Source organism: Pholcus phalangioides, unplaced genomic scaffold (genome assembly GCF_987345545.1).
Source record: "Pholcus phalangioides strain wild (caught in Gottingen) unplaced genomic scaffold, Ppha-v1.0 ptg000004l_1, whole genome shotgun sequence".
In the NCBI taxonomy this organism is placed as follows: Eukaryota; Metazoa; Arthropoda; class Arachnida; order Araneae; family Pholcidae; genus Pholcus; species Pholcus phalangioides.
The window spans coordinates 20,752,670-20,770,429 of record NW_028301597.1 but is presented as its reverse complement, the minus strand read 5'-3'; the positions used below and the strand labels follow the sequence as shown (position 1 = coordinate 20,770,429).

General features: G+C 38.5%; 1 protein-coding gene across 3 annotated transcripts in view; it reads right to left on the bottom strand.

Moving 5' to 3' along the window:
* The window catches only part of LOC149086736 (uncharacterized), a 69,551-nt gene that overhangs the window by 18,924 nt on the left and 32,867 nt on the right, over positions 1-17,760 (bottom strand). For all 3 annotated transcript variants that reach the window (XM_089231088.1, XM_089231091.1, XM_089231089.1), the window contains exons 8-9: positions 15,691-15,750; positions 12,054-12,107 (exon numbers count right to left, since the gene is read on the bottom strand). In XM_089231088.1, coding sequence (XP_089087214.1) covers positions 12,054-12,107; positions 15,691-15,750 — 114 coding nt within the window. The remainder of the gene's footprint in view (positions 1-12,053; positions 12,108-15,690; positions 15,751-17,760) is intronic.

The following is a 17,760-nucleotide window of genomic DNA, read 5'->3' as shown; positions in this document are numbered from 1 at the left end:
TCATTTCCGCTTGATTTTTCTCATTTGATAACCACTAAAAAAAAATATATATATACTCTACATATCGTTTAGAACTATCATTTGCCAAAAAACGCGTTTTCTTTGCTAATAGGCAGCCCAGTAGCTAACCTCCAAAAGCATTGAAATAGATTGCAAACTGTCCATGGAAAAAGGGGGGGTTACAGGAAAGGCTACCGTACGAAGTAAAGATGGTTGATATAGCAAAGGTCCAGATAATGGTTTGGGAGGGAAGTAGTAAAAACCTGCTTATTTGTGTGAACACAAAATGATGGTGCCGCCCCCCCCCCCCCACTCTCCAGAATGACAAAAGATGACACAGATGTCTGTATCTTCTTCTGGGTGTCGTGGTGTTTGTTGCTCTCTCCTCCTCCTCGTTCTCGTCGAATTTCGGCGCCCTTTCATCACTGCTGTGTCAGGTACCTCGAGGGTGCAGCAGATTGTTATTTGAGCATATCTTCGCAGGTGGGCACAACACACGGGTACTTAGCGAGAAAAAAAAAAGGAGGAACGGATTCAGTACCGATATACTATATAATACAAGAATGCAAAGAAAGAAAAAAAAGAAACGTTCTGGGAGGGGCGCCTTTCACACGCTAGTAGTATGGGTGGCACCTGGGATCTTTTTCAATGTGGTGGACACCCTGAGGGTGCACCTTCTCTCGGAACGTCTTTTTGCTCTCCTTTCTTCTCCTCCGAAAACGAAAAAAAGGAGGTAGAGGGCTTTTTAGTAAGCTCTGGTTAATAGTTATATATAGTTAAAGCTGTAAAGTAATAACTGAGGGAGGGAGTATCACTGCTTGTGTTGATTAGCAACTTTCTTCGACTTACAAATTAAGTGATCTCTCATTGACTAGTCGGTTGAATCGCGTAGACCAGCAACTATATTCAGATAATGACTCGTTATGGACACTGGATGACTTGCTTTCACGGCCATGCTTTTATTATCTAAGAGGAAAAACATGGAGAACTCACTCTATAGGGATTCCATTTTGCAAGCCTAATGGGCTTTTTCTATGCATTTTCTTCCGGAAAACACATCTACGGGTCTTGTCTATTAGGCTGCATTTTATTAATTCAGATCATATTTTTCGTTGGTTTTTTATTAATAGTGAAAGTTATGGGCCAGGCAGAAAAAGAAAATTGTTGCCAATATTTAAGAAACAGCTAACCAAAGTGACGATATTCAGAATGTTTAGCGTATATATATGCTCAACCCATGACCCGCGGGCCAGATGTGGCACTCGACCTCACAACTTTTTTGTAAAAATGAACCAAGTAACAGTTTACAGATCACTTAGGCAGCCCGCGACACAATTAAAGATCACTTAAGTGACCCGCGGCACACTTACTATTCACTAAAGGGGCGCTCAGCACATTTACAGATCATTTAAGAAGCCCACAGATCATTGCAGGATCCTTTTAGTGACCCTGACACATTTGCAAACCGCTGAAATAGCCCGCGGCATATTTTCAGATCACTGAGGTGATTATTTTATACAACGGTGTTCTTTGTTCCCACCTAAAACTGCCACCCCCCTAAATTTAGCCACCCAGGGCAGTTGCCTTCCGCCCCCTCTAGTTCCGGCCCTGATTCCAGGGCCCCGAGCCGAATGGTCGGCTCAAAAACATTTACATTTAATTTGCCTGATAATAACCCCTTTCAAGAGTGACCTTCAAGGGAAAAGTCTGCCCTGGAGCCTCGAGAAGGCACACTTAGGCCCTGCAATGTCCCTACTTACAATCTCAATTTCGTGCGTTTTTCCTGCTAAAAAATATTGTTGCCTAATTACAATGGAAATAACTCCAGGCCTCGTATTTGATTGCATCTAAATATATTTTTTATACGAAGAAGTCCTTCAAAACATCAAATTCGGTTTTAACGACATTTCCGTTACAACGGCAAAATTTCGCGGAATCTTTGCTGGCGTTATAATCGAGTTTGACGGTATTAGATTATAGAGACGCAGTTTCCAATGGAAAACTATTTATACTGGAATTTTATTTGTGGCGTCGCGCAAAATTTTGAAATAACGAGAAAGATTTCGCAATATAAGACTAAAAAATATATTTAAATAATTTTTGTTTATTCTGCCCTAATGCCATTAATTTGTATTTTATTATACAGTAGAAAGAGGAGGAGAAAAGAAGATAAACAGTGGAAAAAGAGATAAAAAATAGAGATTAGCACATCCATCGAGGTTCTTTCTTCGCCTCTTTTAAAATTTCAAAAGATTCTCCACCATTCACCGAAACGAAAATTATTGTGATTATTTCCATTGTTGTTGGACTCGTGCATCTTGATAAATATGAAAAAAAAAAAAAAATTATATTATGGTTTTATGTATTGTTGTTTTTTCTTTTTACGGCGTGGGTGAATATCACCCTCTGATGGAAGAACGGGATCAGCATGAAACGGAGTAGAAACTTCATGAAAAGACTTTGATTAGAGACATGATGGAATAGCTGACAAAAGGGAGGCCACCCCACACGCTGGGTCCTTAAACTAACTTATATTTGACCACCGACCCCGACGGAAGAGGTGTAGAGATTTACTAGCGCCGCCCCCCCCCCCTACGATGAATGATGGACATAATTTTTACGATCGACATGAAAAAGTTACATGCTAGATGAAGGAAGCCGTGATTTTCCCGGTGGATTGATTATGTCAGTATACACTGGTATCCTGTAAGTGCTAGCACGGCCTGTATCTCATCAACCATCCATCATAGAGGTATGATTCTAGTTTAAAAAAATTCTCAACAGGCGTTCAAAAATTACCTTATACCGGTTTTGAGGGTGACAAATACAATGTGCCACAAAATAAAAAAATCTTAATTTTTATACGGTCCCCCTGTGATCTAACTGAAAATTCTATGTTTCTAAATGAAATGTTCGATGAGATATTCAAATTCGAAAAATGGTAGAGATTTGGGGAAGAACAGCGTAAATGCTGAGAAAAACAGGTAAAAAATTTTACCTACATTTAACGCTGTTCTTTCCCAAATTTAGTCCGTTTTTCAAATTCGAATATGTCTGTGAATACTGCACTTGGAAACATGGAATCTTTTTTGTTGCATTAGGAGAAATTTGGAGAGACACGGCAACAACTTTCTAACTGGAAGTTGAAGAGCAGGGAAACCGTAGAAAAGATTAGATTTTTCATTTTGTTACACACTGTACTTTCACTCTCAAAACTGGTACAGGGTAATTTCTGAACACCTTGGAATCATATTATGACGAGAGAGAGAGAGAGAGAGAACGGTTGCATAGATAAAGGCCGTGCTACCACTTCCAGGACGCCCTGTATATTATTACTGAACAACTCGGGTTTTTTTTTGTGGTGTTTACAGTGTCACATTCAATTAAGTGAATTTTTTGATGTGAATAGACAAACCCCAAGAATATGTATTCAAGGGAGAAGGAAAAACGCTCCGGAGACAGAAATTCTACTTTTCACATAATTGAGTAATTCAGATTAAGCAATTTTTGCTGAAAAATGATTCACCGTTTTACTAATAAAATAGTAGTTAAAATTTCATTTATTTTTAATGCAAATTACCAGCAGAGCATCAATTGAATTATCAAACCATACCTGAGAAAATACAGCTTAAAAGATAAATCATGCTTTTGAAATGCTGCATTACTTACCTTAAAACAGTGTTTCTTGACCTTATTTGGACCCCCTTTGGACCAGGGGCGGCTCGAGCTTACCTGCCACCCGGGTGCGAAGCCTCATATGCCGCCTTTAGAGGCGAATCTCGTAGGTGGCTGGCAGGGCTTCAGTCAAGGAGATATCAAGTCTCTAGACATACCTGATTTTTTCAGAGGAAAGCACCATTGATTACAGTGCAGAATGACCGTGGCTGCCTACGTAGGGAGCCAGGGTATGCCCCGTATACCCTCAAGTTTTCTCTACATCTCCGTTGTCGTGTTATGACTCAAAAGCGTGGCGTAACACGTGAATTTTCACTGTGAAAATTTTAAGAATGTTGGAGTCTTAACTAAAGTCTGCGTTGCCGCCCCTTACAATCTGTCACCTGGGTCACCGCACCCCTTGCACCCTCGCTTACGCTGCCCTTGCTTTGGACCATAGTTTTTTTCTCAAATTTCCTCAGCTCCTAGGTTCCGGCGCCTATGACCATATTTAAATTTCCTTAGATATAATTTTTTAGGAAATAAGAAATTTTTTCACAAATCCACCTTCTTTCTCCCTGACATTTTTTCCCCCTTCAAATTTTATTTTAATTTAAAAAACCAGCCAGAGGATATTTATTCCTTTTGCACTAATGGATAACGGTCAAAAGTATGACGCAGATGTAACTGATTGTATTTATGACCATATCGTGCTAAAATGAATAGTTATCTCAAATATTAACTCGAAAATTTAAATAAGTTTGTTATTACACGAGCGAACGTAGGACCGAGTAGTGGAGAGGGTACAAGAAATCTTGTTGCTAACCTTCAAAAAGCAATTTAATCATATATAAAGTGCCACAATCCATAAAGTACCGCCTGATAGTAAAGTGGATAGGGAGCTAGCCTCTCATTGTGCAAGTCTGGGTTCGGGCGTGGCGGTGTACTAACACTTAAATTTGAAAACACTTCCTAATTCCCTGGACTGATCTTGCTGATCCCTTGGGAATACGTGGGGGATCACGTTGTTTGCTATTTATTAAAAAATTAATTAACGCAGAACTCGATATTATTCAATATTTTAATCTTTTCACAAAAATATTTAGACATTTCTAATTTTTAATCGCTTTGGGAGAGCACAGAAGGGCCCCCCCCCCCCATGCTTCTGCGTACGCCTCTGGTTGAAGATGTATATTTATAACTTGATGAAAATATTTGGAGAATTTCTGTAGAGTTTTGGGGTTATATGACATGGCCGTAGCGGGGGGGGGGGGCGTGCCCATCTCCCCCGAAATGTGAGAAAATGACCGGAAAAGGGAAAAAGATGGCCAAATCTATTGTTCTATCACTTTGGTTTCCCCCCCCCCCCCCCCATAAATGAAAATGGTCCCCTCCCCACTAACGAAATTTCTGGTTACGGGCCTGGGTTATGGGTTACATGGTTTGGTGAGCTATAAATTTTTCTTGATCTATCCCTCTCTGCTTTCAAAAATACTATTGCAGATAAATGTATTTTGTGAATTGGCATACACAAGAACTTTTCTTCTACGTGGAAGACAACCATAATGGGTAGGTGTATATCAGGGCCAGGTGCCATAAATTACCTGAACCGAATCTGTGCGATGTACATAATAGCATAATAGTACAATGTATAACCACCATTAGAAAATGGGAGGAGAAAACTCGTAGTCTTTCTTTTTGACAATAACGAAAATGCCGCAATAGAAGGATTCTTTAAAAGACAACCACCATCACAGAAAAGAATCTCTGCTGTAGGTCAACTTGCGTTCTTTCACATACAGCGATAGTTTTTCACTGAGTGTTCATTTCAATGATTCCCACCTCCCTCTTTCAGTAACAAATAGCAGATTTCGACCTTTCCACCTTTTGCTATAAAGGGGTGGAGTGACCCTCATAGAATTCCACCAATCATTTTCAGTTGGATAATTGACAGATAAGTACTCTTCATGTAATAATTAACAATCTTCAAACAGGGCAATTGATGGACACCAGCAGTAAACCTCTGACATGGATCCAGGTCTAAACGTCGTGGAAGGCGAATTAGTGAGAATGAAGGGAGTACGGTTATTACACGTCCCGTATTTTACGGGATATAAACCATTATTTTCTATTGTATTTGTGGCTCTTGCGAACAAGGCAACCACCCCCCCCCCCTTCACTAAACCCCGTCTGGTCAACAGAGAGGCAAATTGATTTCCACAGAAAGTTAAATTTCAAAACGTATTGGTAGATCACCAAACACATTAGTAAAAACCATATTTGGTGCGTCGCATACACTAGAGGGGGGGGGGGGAGTTCCATCCCCCCCGCCAATTTATAAAAAATGTTAACAGAGTTAACATTCCCCTAACAATGTGTAACGACACTTTGGGGCATGCTCATCCCATGGCCCGGCCAAATGTGGCCCATCGGAGTCATCTGATGTAGCCATTGTCGTCCAACCTAATTTTGTGAAAATGAAATAAGCATCATTTACAGATCATTTAAGTGACCCGTGGCATATTCACAGACCACTTGAAAAACCCGTGGCATACACAGTTCCGGGTCACTTGTACATTTACAAATCTCTTACTCCAGAACACTTAAGCGGGACAATATAGTTTCACATCACTCAAGTTACCCGCGGTACAGTTTCAGGCGACTCAAGTGGCCCATGGCACATTTCCATATCATTTAAATGATCCACGACACAATATCCAGATCACTTCAGTTATCCGCGGTACTCTTACAGATCACTTAAGTAGCCTGCTAAGCGTGTAAATCAATGAAGTTTCCCGCACTCTACAAAATGTTCGGCACTCATTCTTCAGGGTGCCTCAAATTCAGACCGTGATACCGTGAAGTAGGCAGGCTAACTTTGAAAATTCCCAAGGGTACCATGAACGTAAAAAGTTTAGGAGCCCTCTCCAAATCTAAGAACCTCCCGCTTAATCATACTACAATAAATTACGAAACTGTGTAAGAGATACCCATCAGCATCATCCGTACGTAATATATGCTAACGAGAAAAAATAGTTATCTTTAGAGATCTAGTTGGGGGAAGAGCATAAATACATGTCTAGCACCATTCAATTGCATTGAGCTTCATCTTTTATCTGTTGAAAATATTCCACGAAGTCCTATTGTTTAGTCTCTTGTTAGCAAATTATACACACCAATTTTTTCTTAGTGCACACCATACAATTTCCTACTTAGGTGGTCGTTGGCTTCGCTCCTCCAGTATGAAACACTACAGATAGACATAAGCGTGTGCTATATTGTGTAGATGTGGAGCGCACAATAAGCCTACTTTTATAGTATTGTGCGCACACAGACATCGGGGTCAGAAGTTTACCTCCTGTTTGTTTTGAAGATGAAAAAATAAAACTTAGGAAATAAATATAAATAAAAACGTTGTTTATAGTAACAATAGAGAGTGAGAGATGCGGTGGGTCTTCCACAGGGAATAAATAATATTGGGCATATTATAGAGTTTGCGAAACAGCTGCAATTTAGGCGAAACGGGCTCGCGTATGGCCACACCAGTGGTTCTCAACGTGGGGGTCACGTGGTTGCCCCCTTTTGGTCCTGTGATATTCTAGGGCAGTAGTTCTCAACCATTGGAAGCCCGTGGTCCGGTTGAATTCCTTTTTTGCGAGTGGAAGTCACGGTCATACACAAGACTGATGGAAAATAAATGGATAAGAATGAAAAAAACGGCGAACCACTCAAGGTTCGGTTTGACTGATTTCGAGGCCTGGCGGTTCGGAAACACTGTTCTGGGGGGGGGGGGGGTGTCACAGGTTAAAATCACGTACAAGAGGAGAGCGATGGCTGGTGTTTAGGGGGGGGGGGAACAGAGAACTGTGAATAAAAATTCAGATTTGAAGAAATAAATTTTTCAATTAGTATATGGTGGGAAAAATTATGTAATTTCAGAATCCAAAAGAACGGCCCACAGAACGAAGCCCATCTAAACGCATGACCGTACAACATCATGTCCATAGTGAGCCTACATGATCAGATCTGGAAACTAGGATTTCCAAGAGTTTCAGTAAGTATGTATTCAGTTTAAGTATGTAAATATGTATTTCTAAGTAAGTGCACACTCTTTCGAGATACGCTGCCCTAATGCATTTGTGTTGTCAAATTTGTGCTTTTTCGTATTCTCGCTATTGCTGCCATCTGGCTTCAATATTTTAAAGTGAAGATGGAAAATATGCTTTAGTTTTTATGTTATGTAAGTATCATGTTATGGGTCTGTCATAAAGAATTCTGCTGAAAGACTGTTTCGAATGAGAGTCTAGCTTACGCATTCGCTCCTTGAAGTTGGAAAACCGCAGTGCAACCAACTTCAACCGGCCAACATCGCCCATTATTGCTGGATGATTAATAGATTATTAAACTAATTATAGATTATGACCAGAACTAATTCATTAATCATACCACATTATCACAACTAAGAGAATGAGAGTGTCCCCCCCCCCCATTTCCATCCACATCCACCCTTGTGAACACTTCGATATCTCTATAAGGAGATGTAGGCGGGCATTTGCACAGTCTTTCAGGTTCAGTAAATAAGGGATCGGCTTCATTTATTTGGTTTATACAGTATAAATTTATTATAAAATAATTGCAGGAGGGTCCTGAAAATTCTAGCCTAGGAGTCCCCCTTGAGGATTTGGAGCCGTAATTCAGATATTTTTGAATTCCATATCCTTTTCTACATTTCTCCAATCATCACCAATAAGCCGTCTGAATGTCTATTGGTTGACCAACAGACGGGTCTTTCCCCCTTCCATCAACCAAACAAGAAATCGTATACCATGTGTTTTAAATTAACAATATGTACAAGTATATTACTAGTTGGTCATTTTGATCGTGAATCCATCATTCAATCCATCAACGAACATCACGTGGTGTCGTTCAATATTAGGCTATTCGAAATGCATATTTTCCATTATGATCACCGTCGGCTGAGTCGACTATTGGCTTTCAAGCCATGAGTTTCTGATCAACAGGAGCTGATTCTTAAGTACTATTCCTAACCACATGCCGGGGTAATAATTGCAAGCGCGTGTCCTTGCCTTGGACGACACCTCAAGAATATAATTCCAGAATATTAAGGGGGGTAGGAAGAAGTTTTTGTACCAGAGGGTCGAGTGTGAGTTCCAGTACTTGTCCCTTTGGACATTTCTCACGGATGGTTGATGGGAATCAGAACTTCGCATTGATTAGGTGCGCTCCCCCTGAAGTCCCAAACGCTCTGGGGGGGGGGGGTCCGTTAATGGCTTATTTTTTCTATCCCCCTTTTTTCACCCTCAAGGGATCGGAACTGCACCATCTCACTTTCGGCTCTGTTGTATCGGGTCCAGGAAATGCTCTGTTCTCCACGTGGCCGGACACCAGAAGGAAAAGAACAGTCAATGACGGCTGCTTCCAAAACTTTTTGACAAAGTGATGAGTTTGTCCTTCGGGCGAAAGTCTGTTTGTTACTATTTTGCCTTCTCTATCTCCCCGATGTTCTCATGGAGAGCTGGTGTTTTTACTGCGGATCCTTGTGTCATTGTGTTTATTCGAGTAAAGAGCCCGGAAACGGAGTCTCGTGAACACAAAAAAGAATGTGCATAATAAGTTCCTTCTCTTATTATGATTATAAGAATAAAAACGAAGAAAAAAAAAGGCCAAAAAAGGTATCTCTTGACAAGGAACCGGGTCATAAATCACGCGTTAATGAGCCAGAGGAGAACTGCATAAAAATGTGTAAACGTTTTTAGCGTTTCACAGAAAGAAATGGGTTCCCTAATTTTTAAGCGAAGAAATGGGTAGATAGTGTAAAAATTTTTTATTATCTGGATCACAGATATCTAAAAAAAAACGTTACAATTAATATTAATATTTTCGCTACAACAATTATGAACAAAATGAAATACTGTAATCAGCATGTACATTTTTTGGTAGGTCATTTTCGTTCTAATTAAAGCCTAAAAACAAAAAAATAATAATAATAATTAGGAAAAATATTTTGTACACAACGAATTAATTAACCTGGTCCTTGAAAGTTTCATCAGCACCATTATGTACAAAAATAATAAAAATAAATAAATACTAAAAAATTAAGTGATAATAAAAGCATAACAAAACGTTAATAGCGTAATCCTACGAATGAATTAGGGAACATTTTTGCAAAAGCAGTGTGTTTTATCGCATTACATTTTTGTGTAATGCAGTAAACACTTTTACAGGGGCAAAATATTTGAATTATATTAATTTAACATATATATATATTTGAAAAACCGAACTGTCATTTATTAATCGTAAAAAGTAGTCTCATACAGCCTTTATATTTCAGAATACTTGCACCCAACAACGTATGTAAGTAATGTTATCGTCAGTAGTGAAAACGCTAAAAAACAACTTGTTTTGGTGAATAATAAACACTTGGAAGTGATTTTGTTCATAGAAAAAGCAGTAAATATGACATTCTGACATATCTCGGTTCTTAATATTAAATATGACTCCTCATCATATAAGGGATAATAAAATGAATTGAAAATATACATAACAACTCAAATAATCTAATATAAGGCGAGGATTACACTATAAAAAAGTTTTATAAAAGTTCATTTATAAAACTCGAAAAATTCAATCAATGTGATCGATTGCATTTGCTAGAATGTTACCGATGCTCTTATTGGTTACATTTTTAAACTTTTATAAAAGCACTTTTATCAAACTTTTATAGCATAATCCCTACCTTACAGGACGTCCAATCTTATCTTAATATCTAATAGACCATTATCTTTAACCATTGGCGTTAGAAAAAATTGCGAAAAAAAATTATTTCTTAAAAAGTTAAGAAATTCAAATTTTTATTCGGTCGTTGGGACAAAAAAAAAATTCATGTGCTGACATGTTGAAAATTTAATTGTCTTTCGACCAAACTCGATTAATTTATGAAACACTGAATTTTATGAATTTTAGGCATGTTCCTTATCAGAAAATGCATACTTTTCTCAGCCAAGCTTTTATTCTTAAACTTTTTTACATAGAATAAAACAAAAAATTATACTGCACGCTGTACAGTATATATGTTACTGTGAACGTGATAAATCTGTTATTATGAATACTTACTAATCATCATGATGAGTTTGATAGATTTATCACTTTTACCGGCGAATATGCATAATACCCTAGTGTTGTAGTTGATGAATTTGATAAATATGAGAAAAGTTTCAAATGAGTCTAGTATGTGTGACGAATGTAGTCGGACCCCCGGCATATAATTATAAAAAATTTTACGTTCATATCCCGATATAATGATACATGTATGAATTATTATGCATAGTTCGATTTATCTTGTTTACGAATGATGCGACGCTTGTGTAGTATGCATAATCCCCCATTAAAAGTGATTAATTTAGGAAAATGCATCAAACTCACCGAAATGCTCGGTAAGTATGCATAATTATGGGTTATTATGTATATACATTATGTATAACAACATTTATATCACATTTACCGTAACATGTATCAGGACCGCAACTAGGATTTTTGCCGACTGGAGCAAACATGATTCAGCCGCCCAGGGCAAACGTTATTTTGCCGCCCCCACAATTTTAAAATTGTATAATTTTGTAACGGTGTTCTTTGTTCCCACCCAAATTTTGCCACCTAATGCTGCCAGCCCCCTAAATTTTGACGCCCGGGACAGTTGCCCCCCCCCCTCACCCCCTCTAGGTCCGGCCCTGCATATATATAATAATAAATAATTTACTTGTGTGTGAGATATAATTCAATGGAATGACACCAGGAAGTGTTGAGATGATTCTAGCAAATAAATTAAATTAATCAAAAAAACTATTTGACTTGTAACAAGTATTGTTCACAATTGTTGAGCATTGTAGACAAACAAGTATTGTTTACATTGGCGTCCGCAAAGAGGGGGCTCTAACCCTCCCCTCAAGCCGAGATTATAGAGTTATTTTGCAGGAAAAAACTTAAACCCCTCCCCTAAGAAAATTCAGAATACGCCTACGATTGTTTATGAATTTGCATATGAAGCTATGTTTTTTTTTTGTTTACTATTCAGTACAAAATATATTTTTTTTTTACTACAGTATAGAAATGGAACTCAAGTCTGACACCCGTGAAGCATTTAAGAATTTTGAAGGAATTTTTTAGGAAAATGTTTTTTTTGAGAGAGAGAGAGACAGAGACATGGGAGCAGCTTCGATATTTTAAACATTTTTTTGTGGCAATCCAAAATTTCTTGCGAAAGTAACAGGTAAGGAGGAATTAGCTATTGAACTTTTATAAAAATGGACACCCTGTATATTCAGTAAAAAACTAGAGTGGCTTCATTTTCAAAATGAGATTACCACCTGCTTAAGACTTACTGTTCTTCTATAGACTGAATGCGTCCACGCTTCGGAATACCGCACAGAGCTTATCTGCGGTGAAACAATAAAATTCTGTGTCAAAAATCTCTACGAATCACACGTCTACAAAAAAATACTTTTTGAAAGGTTTTTTTTTTTTTTTTTAGTTTTAATATGATATACAGTCGATTCCACTTATAACGTTCTCCCGCTAGTTCGACTTATTTTCGTGGTCGCAACTGTAACTATAATTCTCGTTAAGATTTCCCGTTTAAAGCGTTTTACCGCTTACAACGCTCTTTCATGACAGTTTTTTTTGAAAACGTTATAAGCAGGATCGACTGTATATATATATATGTATGTACATGAAACTGATTTTCAGTATGGATTCCAAAAATGTAATCGATTTTTTTCTATCGCTTGAGGTTTTTCACAAAACGATTACACATATTTTGCGGGAAATAACTCAAATCAAAGTATTTTTGCATTTTTCGTTCATCATCTCATAATCTATATACATATAAAATAGCATGTTCTGACTGATTGATTCATCATAGCCGAGCTGAAACTATAAATATGAAATTTGGTCAGTACTTTCATTTCAGTCGCTGTGGTAGTCGAGTGGTCACAGTGACGGACGAATATGAGCCCGAGTGGCGCAGTGGTAAAGATGCTCGTCTTCCACTATGAAGGTTACCGTCAAGGTCCATGGGTCCGAATCCGCGCATAGAACATTAGAAGCAAGTTCTTTACCTACCGAGCCTAGGGCGACCACCAATGGATGGAGAATTCATTTCCCACCCAACTCCACTGGTTGGAAATTGCCGTATGGCGATATATGACCGGAGTTGGTGTGCGGTGTAATAGTGACGGACGAACCCCACCTTCTCCCCACTGGTGGTCAGCTGAAGTTGGTTTTTCTGTGGTTCCCAACTTCGAGGTGTGAGTGCGAGGCCGTTAAAAAGTCCTCCTTTAAGGTCGTGACATCCCTTAATATTTGTAAATATTTTAATGCAGCAACGGCTTTCCAGTAGTATTGCATGTGAGCAATCTCTTGGTGGTTGTTGGGAAATACCCCCAGCGAGTTATTGATCCCACGCATACTGGTTTTTCGAAGAGGGGCGAGAAAATTCAAAGTGCGGTCTATTAAAAAAGTTAAAACCGCTGTGGAATGTGCAGGATTCATCAAAATCCGATCGTTTGGTAACATCAGAGTCTAAATTGAAAAATCTGAACAGATAGGTAGTCATTCGCACTTGAGATATCTGAAGTTTAACCGAAAAAAGGGATTGGCAACATCATTAGCTTACTCAATGATGCCGATGTCCGCAATGAACGAGTTTGAAGAAACGCATAAAAAAAGTACAGTCCGCCATTTTTATGTAGTATGTATTGTGCATGCGCTACTGTGTATTGGAAGACAAGTTCACGGGCACCTGAACACTTTCGATGCCGACTCGAAGTTATCGGTAGGGGTCATGCGATAATCCTCTTATACACAGTGTGGTAAAAATCGCAGATTCTTATGTTTTGACAAGATCACGTCAGAAGTTCACCGCAGTTCACAAAGAACGAAGACAAGACGAGGTAGAAAAAAAGGTCTAGTCGGTTCCACAAGCCCCAATAAGAGAAAAGAATAAAAGAAAAATTCAGTATCTCGAACATCATCAAGCGATATGGTGACAAGCCGAGAGAAAAGTCAATGGAAATCAAAGCCTATTGTAGGCCAAAAAGGCCCAACCCTTCGTTGGAGGAAACCGAAATCTCCAAAAAAAAGAGTGTTTTTTGACCACCGAAGAATTGGCTATTATGAAAGCCGACGAAGACTTTTGACTTGGTTATTAGGTGACGGCAAAAAAGAAAAGGATTAAAAGCCAAATTGGACAAGAAAGGGAAGTTTCTCAGGAGGCAGACACCTGCAACCACACCAGCTCACGAAGCCAGTTCGATCGACATCAAGAGTGTATACGCCGCCGTCTTGGCCACATTCACATTTCGTGTTCGGTTCCCAGACTCTGTGGTAGGTAAAACTGTCAGTCTGTTGAGCTGTCATCTTTGCCCATAAAAGCAATACTTGAAAGGTGCTTTTTTCCTATGGTATAAAATAGGTGCATTTTCAACTCTCATTGTTAAAGGCCATGCCAGTGAAGTTAGCTGTGGGAAGGTGATAAAAAAAAGCCTGGACCGTATAATAAATACTGTGTATAGTTATGAACTCGTGGATGAAGTTACTGACTGAATTTGAATGCCATCTGTGGTCCGCCATGAGGGATATTTTTGAAAAGGCTTCTTGTGTGTCGTTGATGTTAACCAAACGTGCGCTTCCGGAAAACGTTTCGTGCGCAGGCAATTTCATTTTTTTATCCATAAACTCGATCAGAGAAATACACGGCAAGCGCGGACCCAGAGGGAAGGGGCGATCATCCTATCCAAAAAATCAAATATTATGGGGGGGGGGGGGGAAATTGTCTGTCCCGTAAAATACGAGATGATCCGATGCACCTACAAAATAAGCCGCTTCTCTGACACATCGCCCTGAATACTCCTGTCTCCGCTCCATTCGCAGCTCAAAATACCTGCCTCCGCTCTATTCGACGCTGAAGATGCCTGCCTCCATTGCATTCGTAGCTGAAGATGACTGCCTTCACTATATTCACAGCTGAAGATGCCTGCCTTCGCTCCACTCGTAGCTGAAGATGTTTGCCTTCGCTCAGGTGCGAATACGAACGACGCCTCCTCCCAAAAGCCGAATGGGAAATTTATCTGTCCCATAAAATACGGGACGGCCAAACGAATTTATATATTTCGCCCCTCCCGTCACATCGTCCTGGATCCACGCCTAGTAAACGGAAGTATTAGCGAATTCACGGATGGCGTAAAATTAATGGGTTTAGTAATCTAAAAAATCGTCTATTACTACAGACCAGAGGCGCCAACATGAAGAAAACATTGGAGGGGCGGAAAATTGCTGGTCGTCCCGTATATAAGGGACTCAAGCGCGTACACAGAAGGAGGACTGAAAACCATCCCATGTTTCCCTTATGGGTAAAATTCTTTCTGATAGGACTAGATTTACTGATTTGGAAATCTTTATTGATGAGCACCTTTGATTTCCAGAGCATAGTTCTGTGGTGGTGGTCGAAAAACTAATACTGTTTGTACATATCAGATATCATAGTTTCATATTGAAAAGAGTCTCTTCGTGTTTTCCTGAAGTCCTTCTTCCGTTTTTTCGTGATTAAGTTAAACCTAGCCTAGGGTAAGTCATGACGTTCGATTTTTGGATGATATGCCCACGGAAATATACGTACGTATTGTATAAAAATTAATTAAGGTTTTGCAGAGAAGAAGACAAGTTGGTAGCAGAGTTGAGATTTTTTATGTGTTTTCTATCTAGGCACCATCAATACAACGCTTAGACAGTGTTCTGAGTGTATGCGTGGCCCAAACGCATTTATGTTGTCAGAGTTATGTGTTTCATGTTCTAGTCAGGGAAAGCAACCGTAGTACTCACCGATTCCATATGTTTTAGATTTGGGTCACATGATGCACTTTCATTATTTCTTTTAGCTTGAAATGCATAACTTTATTCAGCAAATACTTATTTCTGAATTAAAAATTTGTAAGGAAAAAAAAACTCTTTTAAAAAGCATACCTCATATCCTTGTCTATTTTGTCTACCAAAATATACTTCTCTAGCTCTATAAGAGTTGCGCTGAAAATTGGAAGAAAAATCTCTTTTTGACAAAATGTCATTACAATAGTTCAATAAAATGAAATTGCAGTCCACGAAAATTTCTCACATGAAACGAAAAATGGAATATTAGGCAACAAGTTTTGAAACGAAAATGTAACTCACTTGTTATGCATATGGTTATACATAATATTTTTACAATTTTTGCTATCATTAGCTTATTCAAATAATTTTAAGATTAATTTGATAAGTTTGCAAAAAAATATTCATATTTAAAATAATAAAAAGTCAGTTATTTGGTCAATACTCTTTCTCTATAATGATGATGGAAAAATCCAGATATAATGTATTTATAAGAGGTAGATGATGTCCGAAGAGCCAGAGTTCTGCGGATTCACATAGAGACGAGAATTTTGACTTGTAACCAGTGCCGTTTTAATACATGAGCCAGCCAGGTCTCGCCCCGGGACCTCAAGTTTAGAAAGGGCCTCATAAAAATGAGATTTGAAATAGATCAAGAGACTGGTCGAGATTTGTGACAATTTATTATTATTATTATTTTTTGAGAATGTAGATTAGGTAGCAGGTATTTCTAGCCCAATGGGGAGGGGGGCAGAAAACCCACCTTTGCCGGGGCCTGTGCTTCTGTTAAGACGCCCTGAATGTATAGTTGAACCTCGTTTATACGTCGCTGAGTTATATGATGCTTATCTTCGGTCGCAATAGGTTGCTATATATTTCAATGTTAAAATAATTCATTTATTCAACGTAAAACCTCAATTATTCGACGTCTTCACTTCGACTCCAACTCCGAATCTTTCGAAAAAAAACTTCATTTATATGCATCAAATGCGCATAATTTTTGTATGAGGTGAAAACGCGTTTGCTGCAATCGTTCTTGGAAATTATCACCGAAAAAGAAAATAAATTTTAGGGTGATTGCCAAGGTATGTGAAAATACCAAGCGAGCTGACTGATGGACATTTACAGTAGCCATTCAAGAGATTTGTTTATTGCTTGTTTCTGAGAATACGCAGATGCGGCGAGCCCCAAAGAAACGGGTTTCAACTTTTTTGACGGCCATATGTTATTTAGAATTTTTTTCACCCAAATGTTTTTACCGTTATCACCAGAGGGTAAGAAAGTCCACACACACACACACACATTGTAAGCATTTGGAGGATGCAGGTCTGCTGATAAGAGACATGAGACGTTCAGAGCGAAAGTGAATCAAGTCCATAAATTATAGTTTTGAGATAATCAAGGTTAAAGTTGAATCCTGAAGTGATGTAGAGGGGATAATTTTCTTTTTATTGTTATGAGTAGGAAGACTAACCTAAATAGGTCATAATTTGAAAATTCAAAAACGATGATTAAAGTAGAAATTCAATTTTAAATCAGAATTTACTGGACTTGATCCACTTTAGCTTCGAACGCCTCATATACGGTCGGTACACATGCACAGTAAGTTCTTTTAATCATTTTCGGTGAAAGGTTCTTACGTTCTGGTGCTTTGTTTGCCGGCCGTGTTAAATCTGCTGTTTTTTATGTCCAGAAAACGAAAAGCGCTTTTTCTAAAAAAAATTGTAATTTTGGAGGAATTCAACGAGAATTTAAAATTAATGACGAAAGTTGATTTTGTAAACCACTTGAATATCCGTGGGTCAACTTTGAAGACGATTATAAACATACACTTAATGTATAGGGACATATACTGAATATTATTATGATTGAAATTATATTTTTTTATAATTGGATATTCTGTATATAATTGGAGACACATTGAATTTTACAATACTGTATTTTTTGAATGTCTGGGGGGAAGAAGTCTTTTTTTTTTTCTTTTTTTGTCTCAGTTATTCGAGTTACACATTTATTCGACGTTTTGACTCAGTCTCTTGAACGTCGTTTAAACGGGGCTCCACTGTAACATGCAATGTCTCTGAGCATAGCGTCATAGTCTAATTACGACTGTGATTATCTGTAAATTGTGACGCTATATTCAGAGACCCTGTATGTTACATGTAAAAA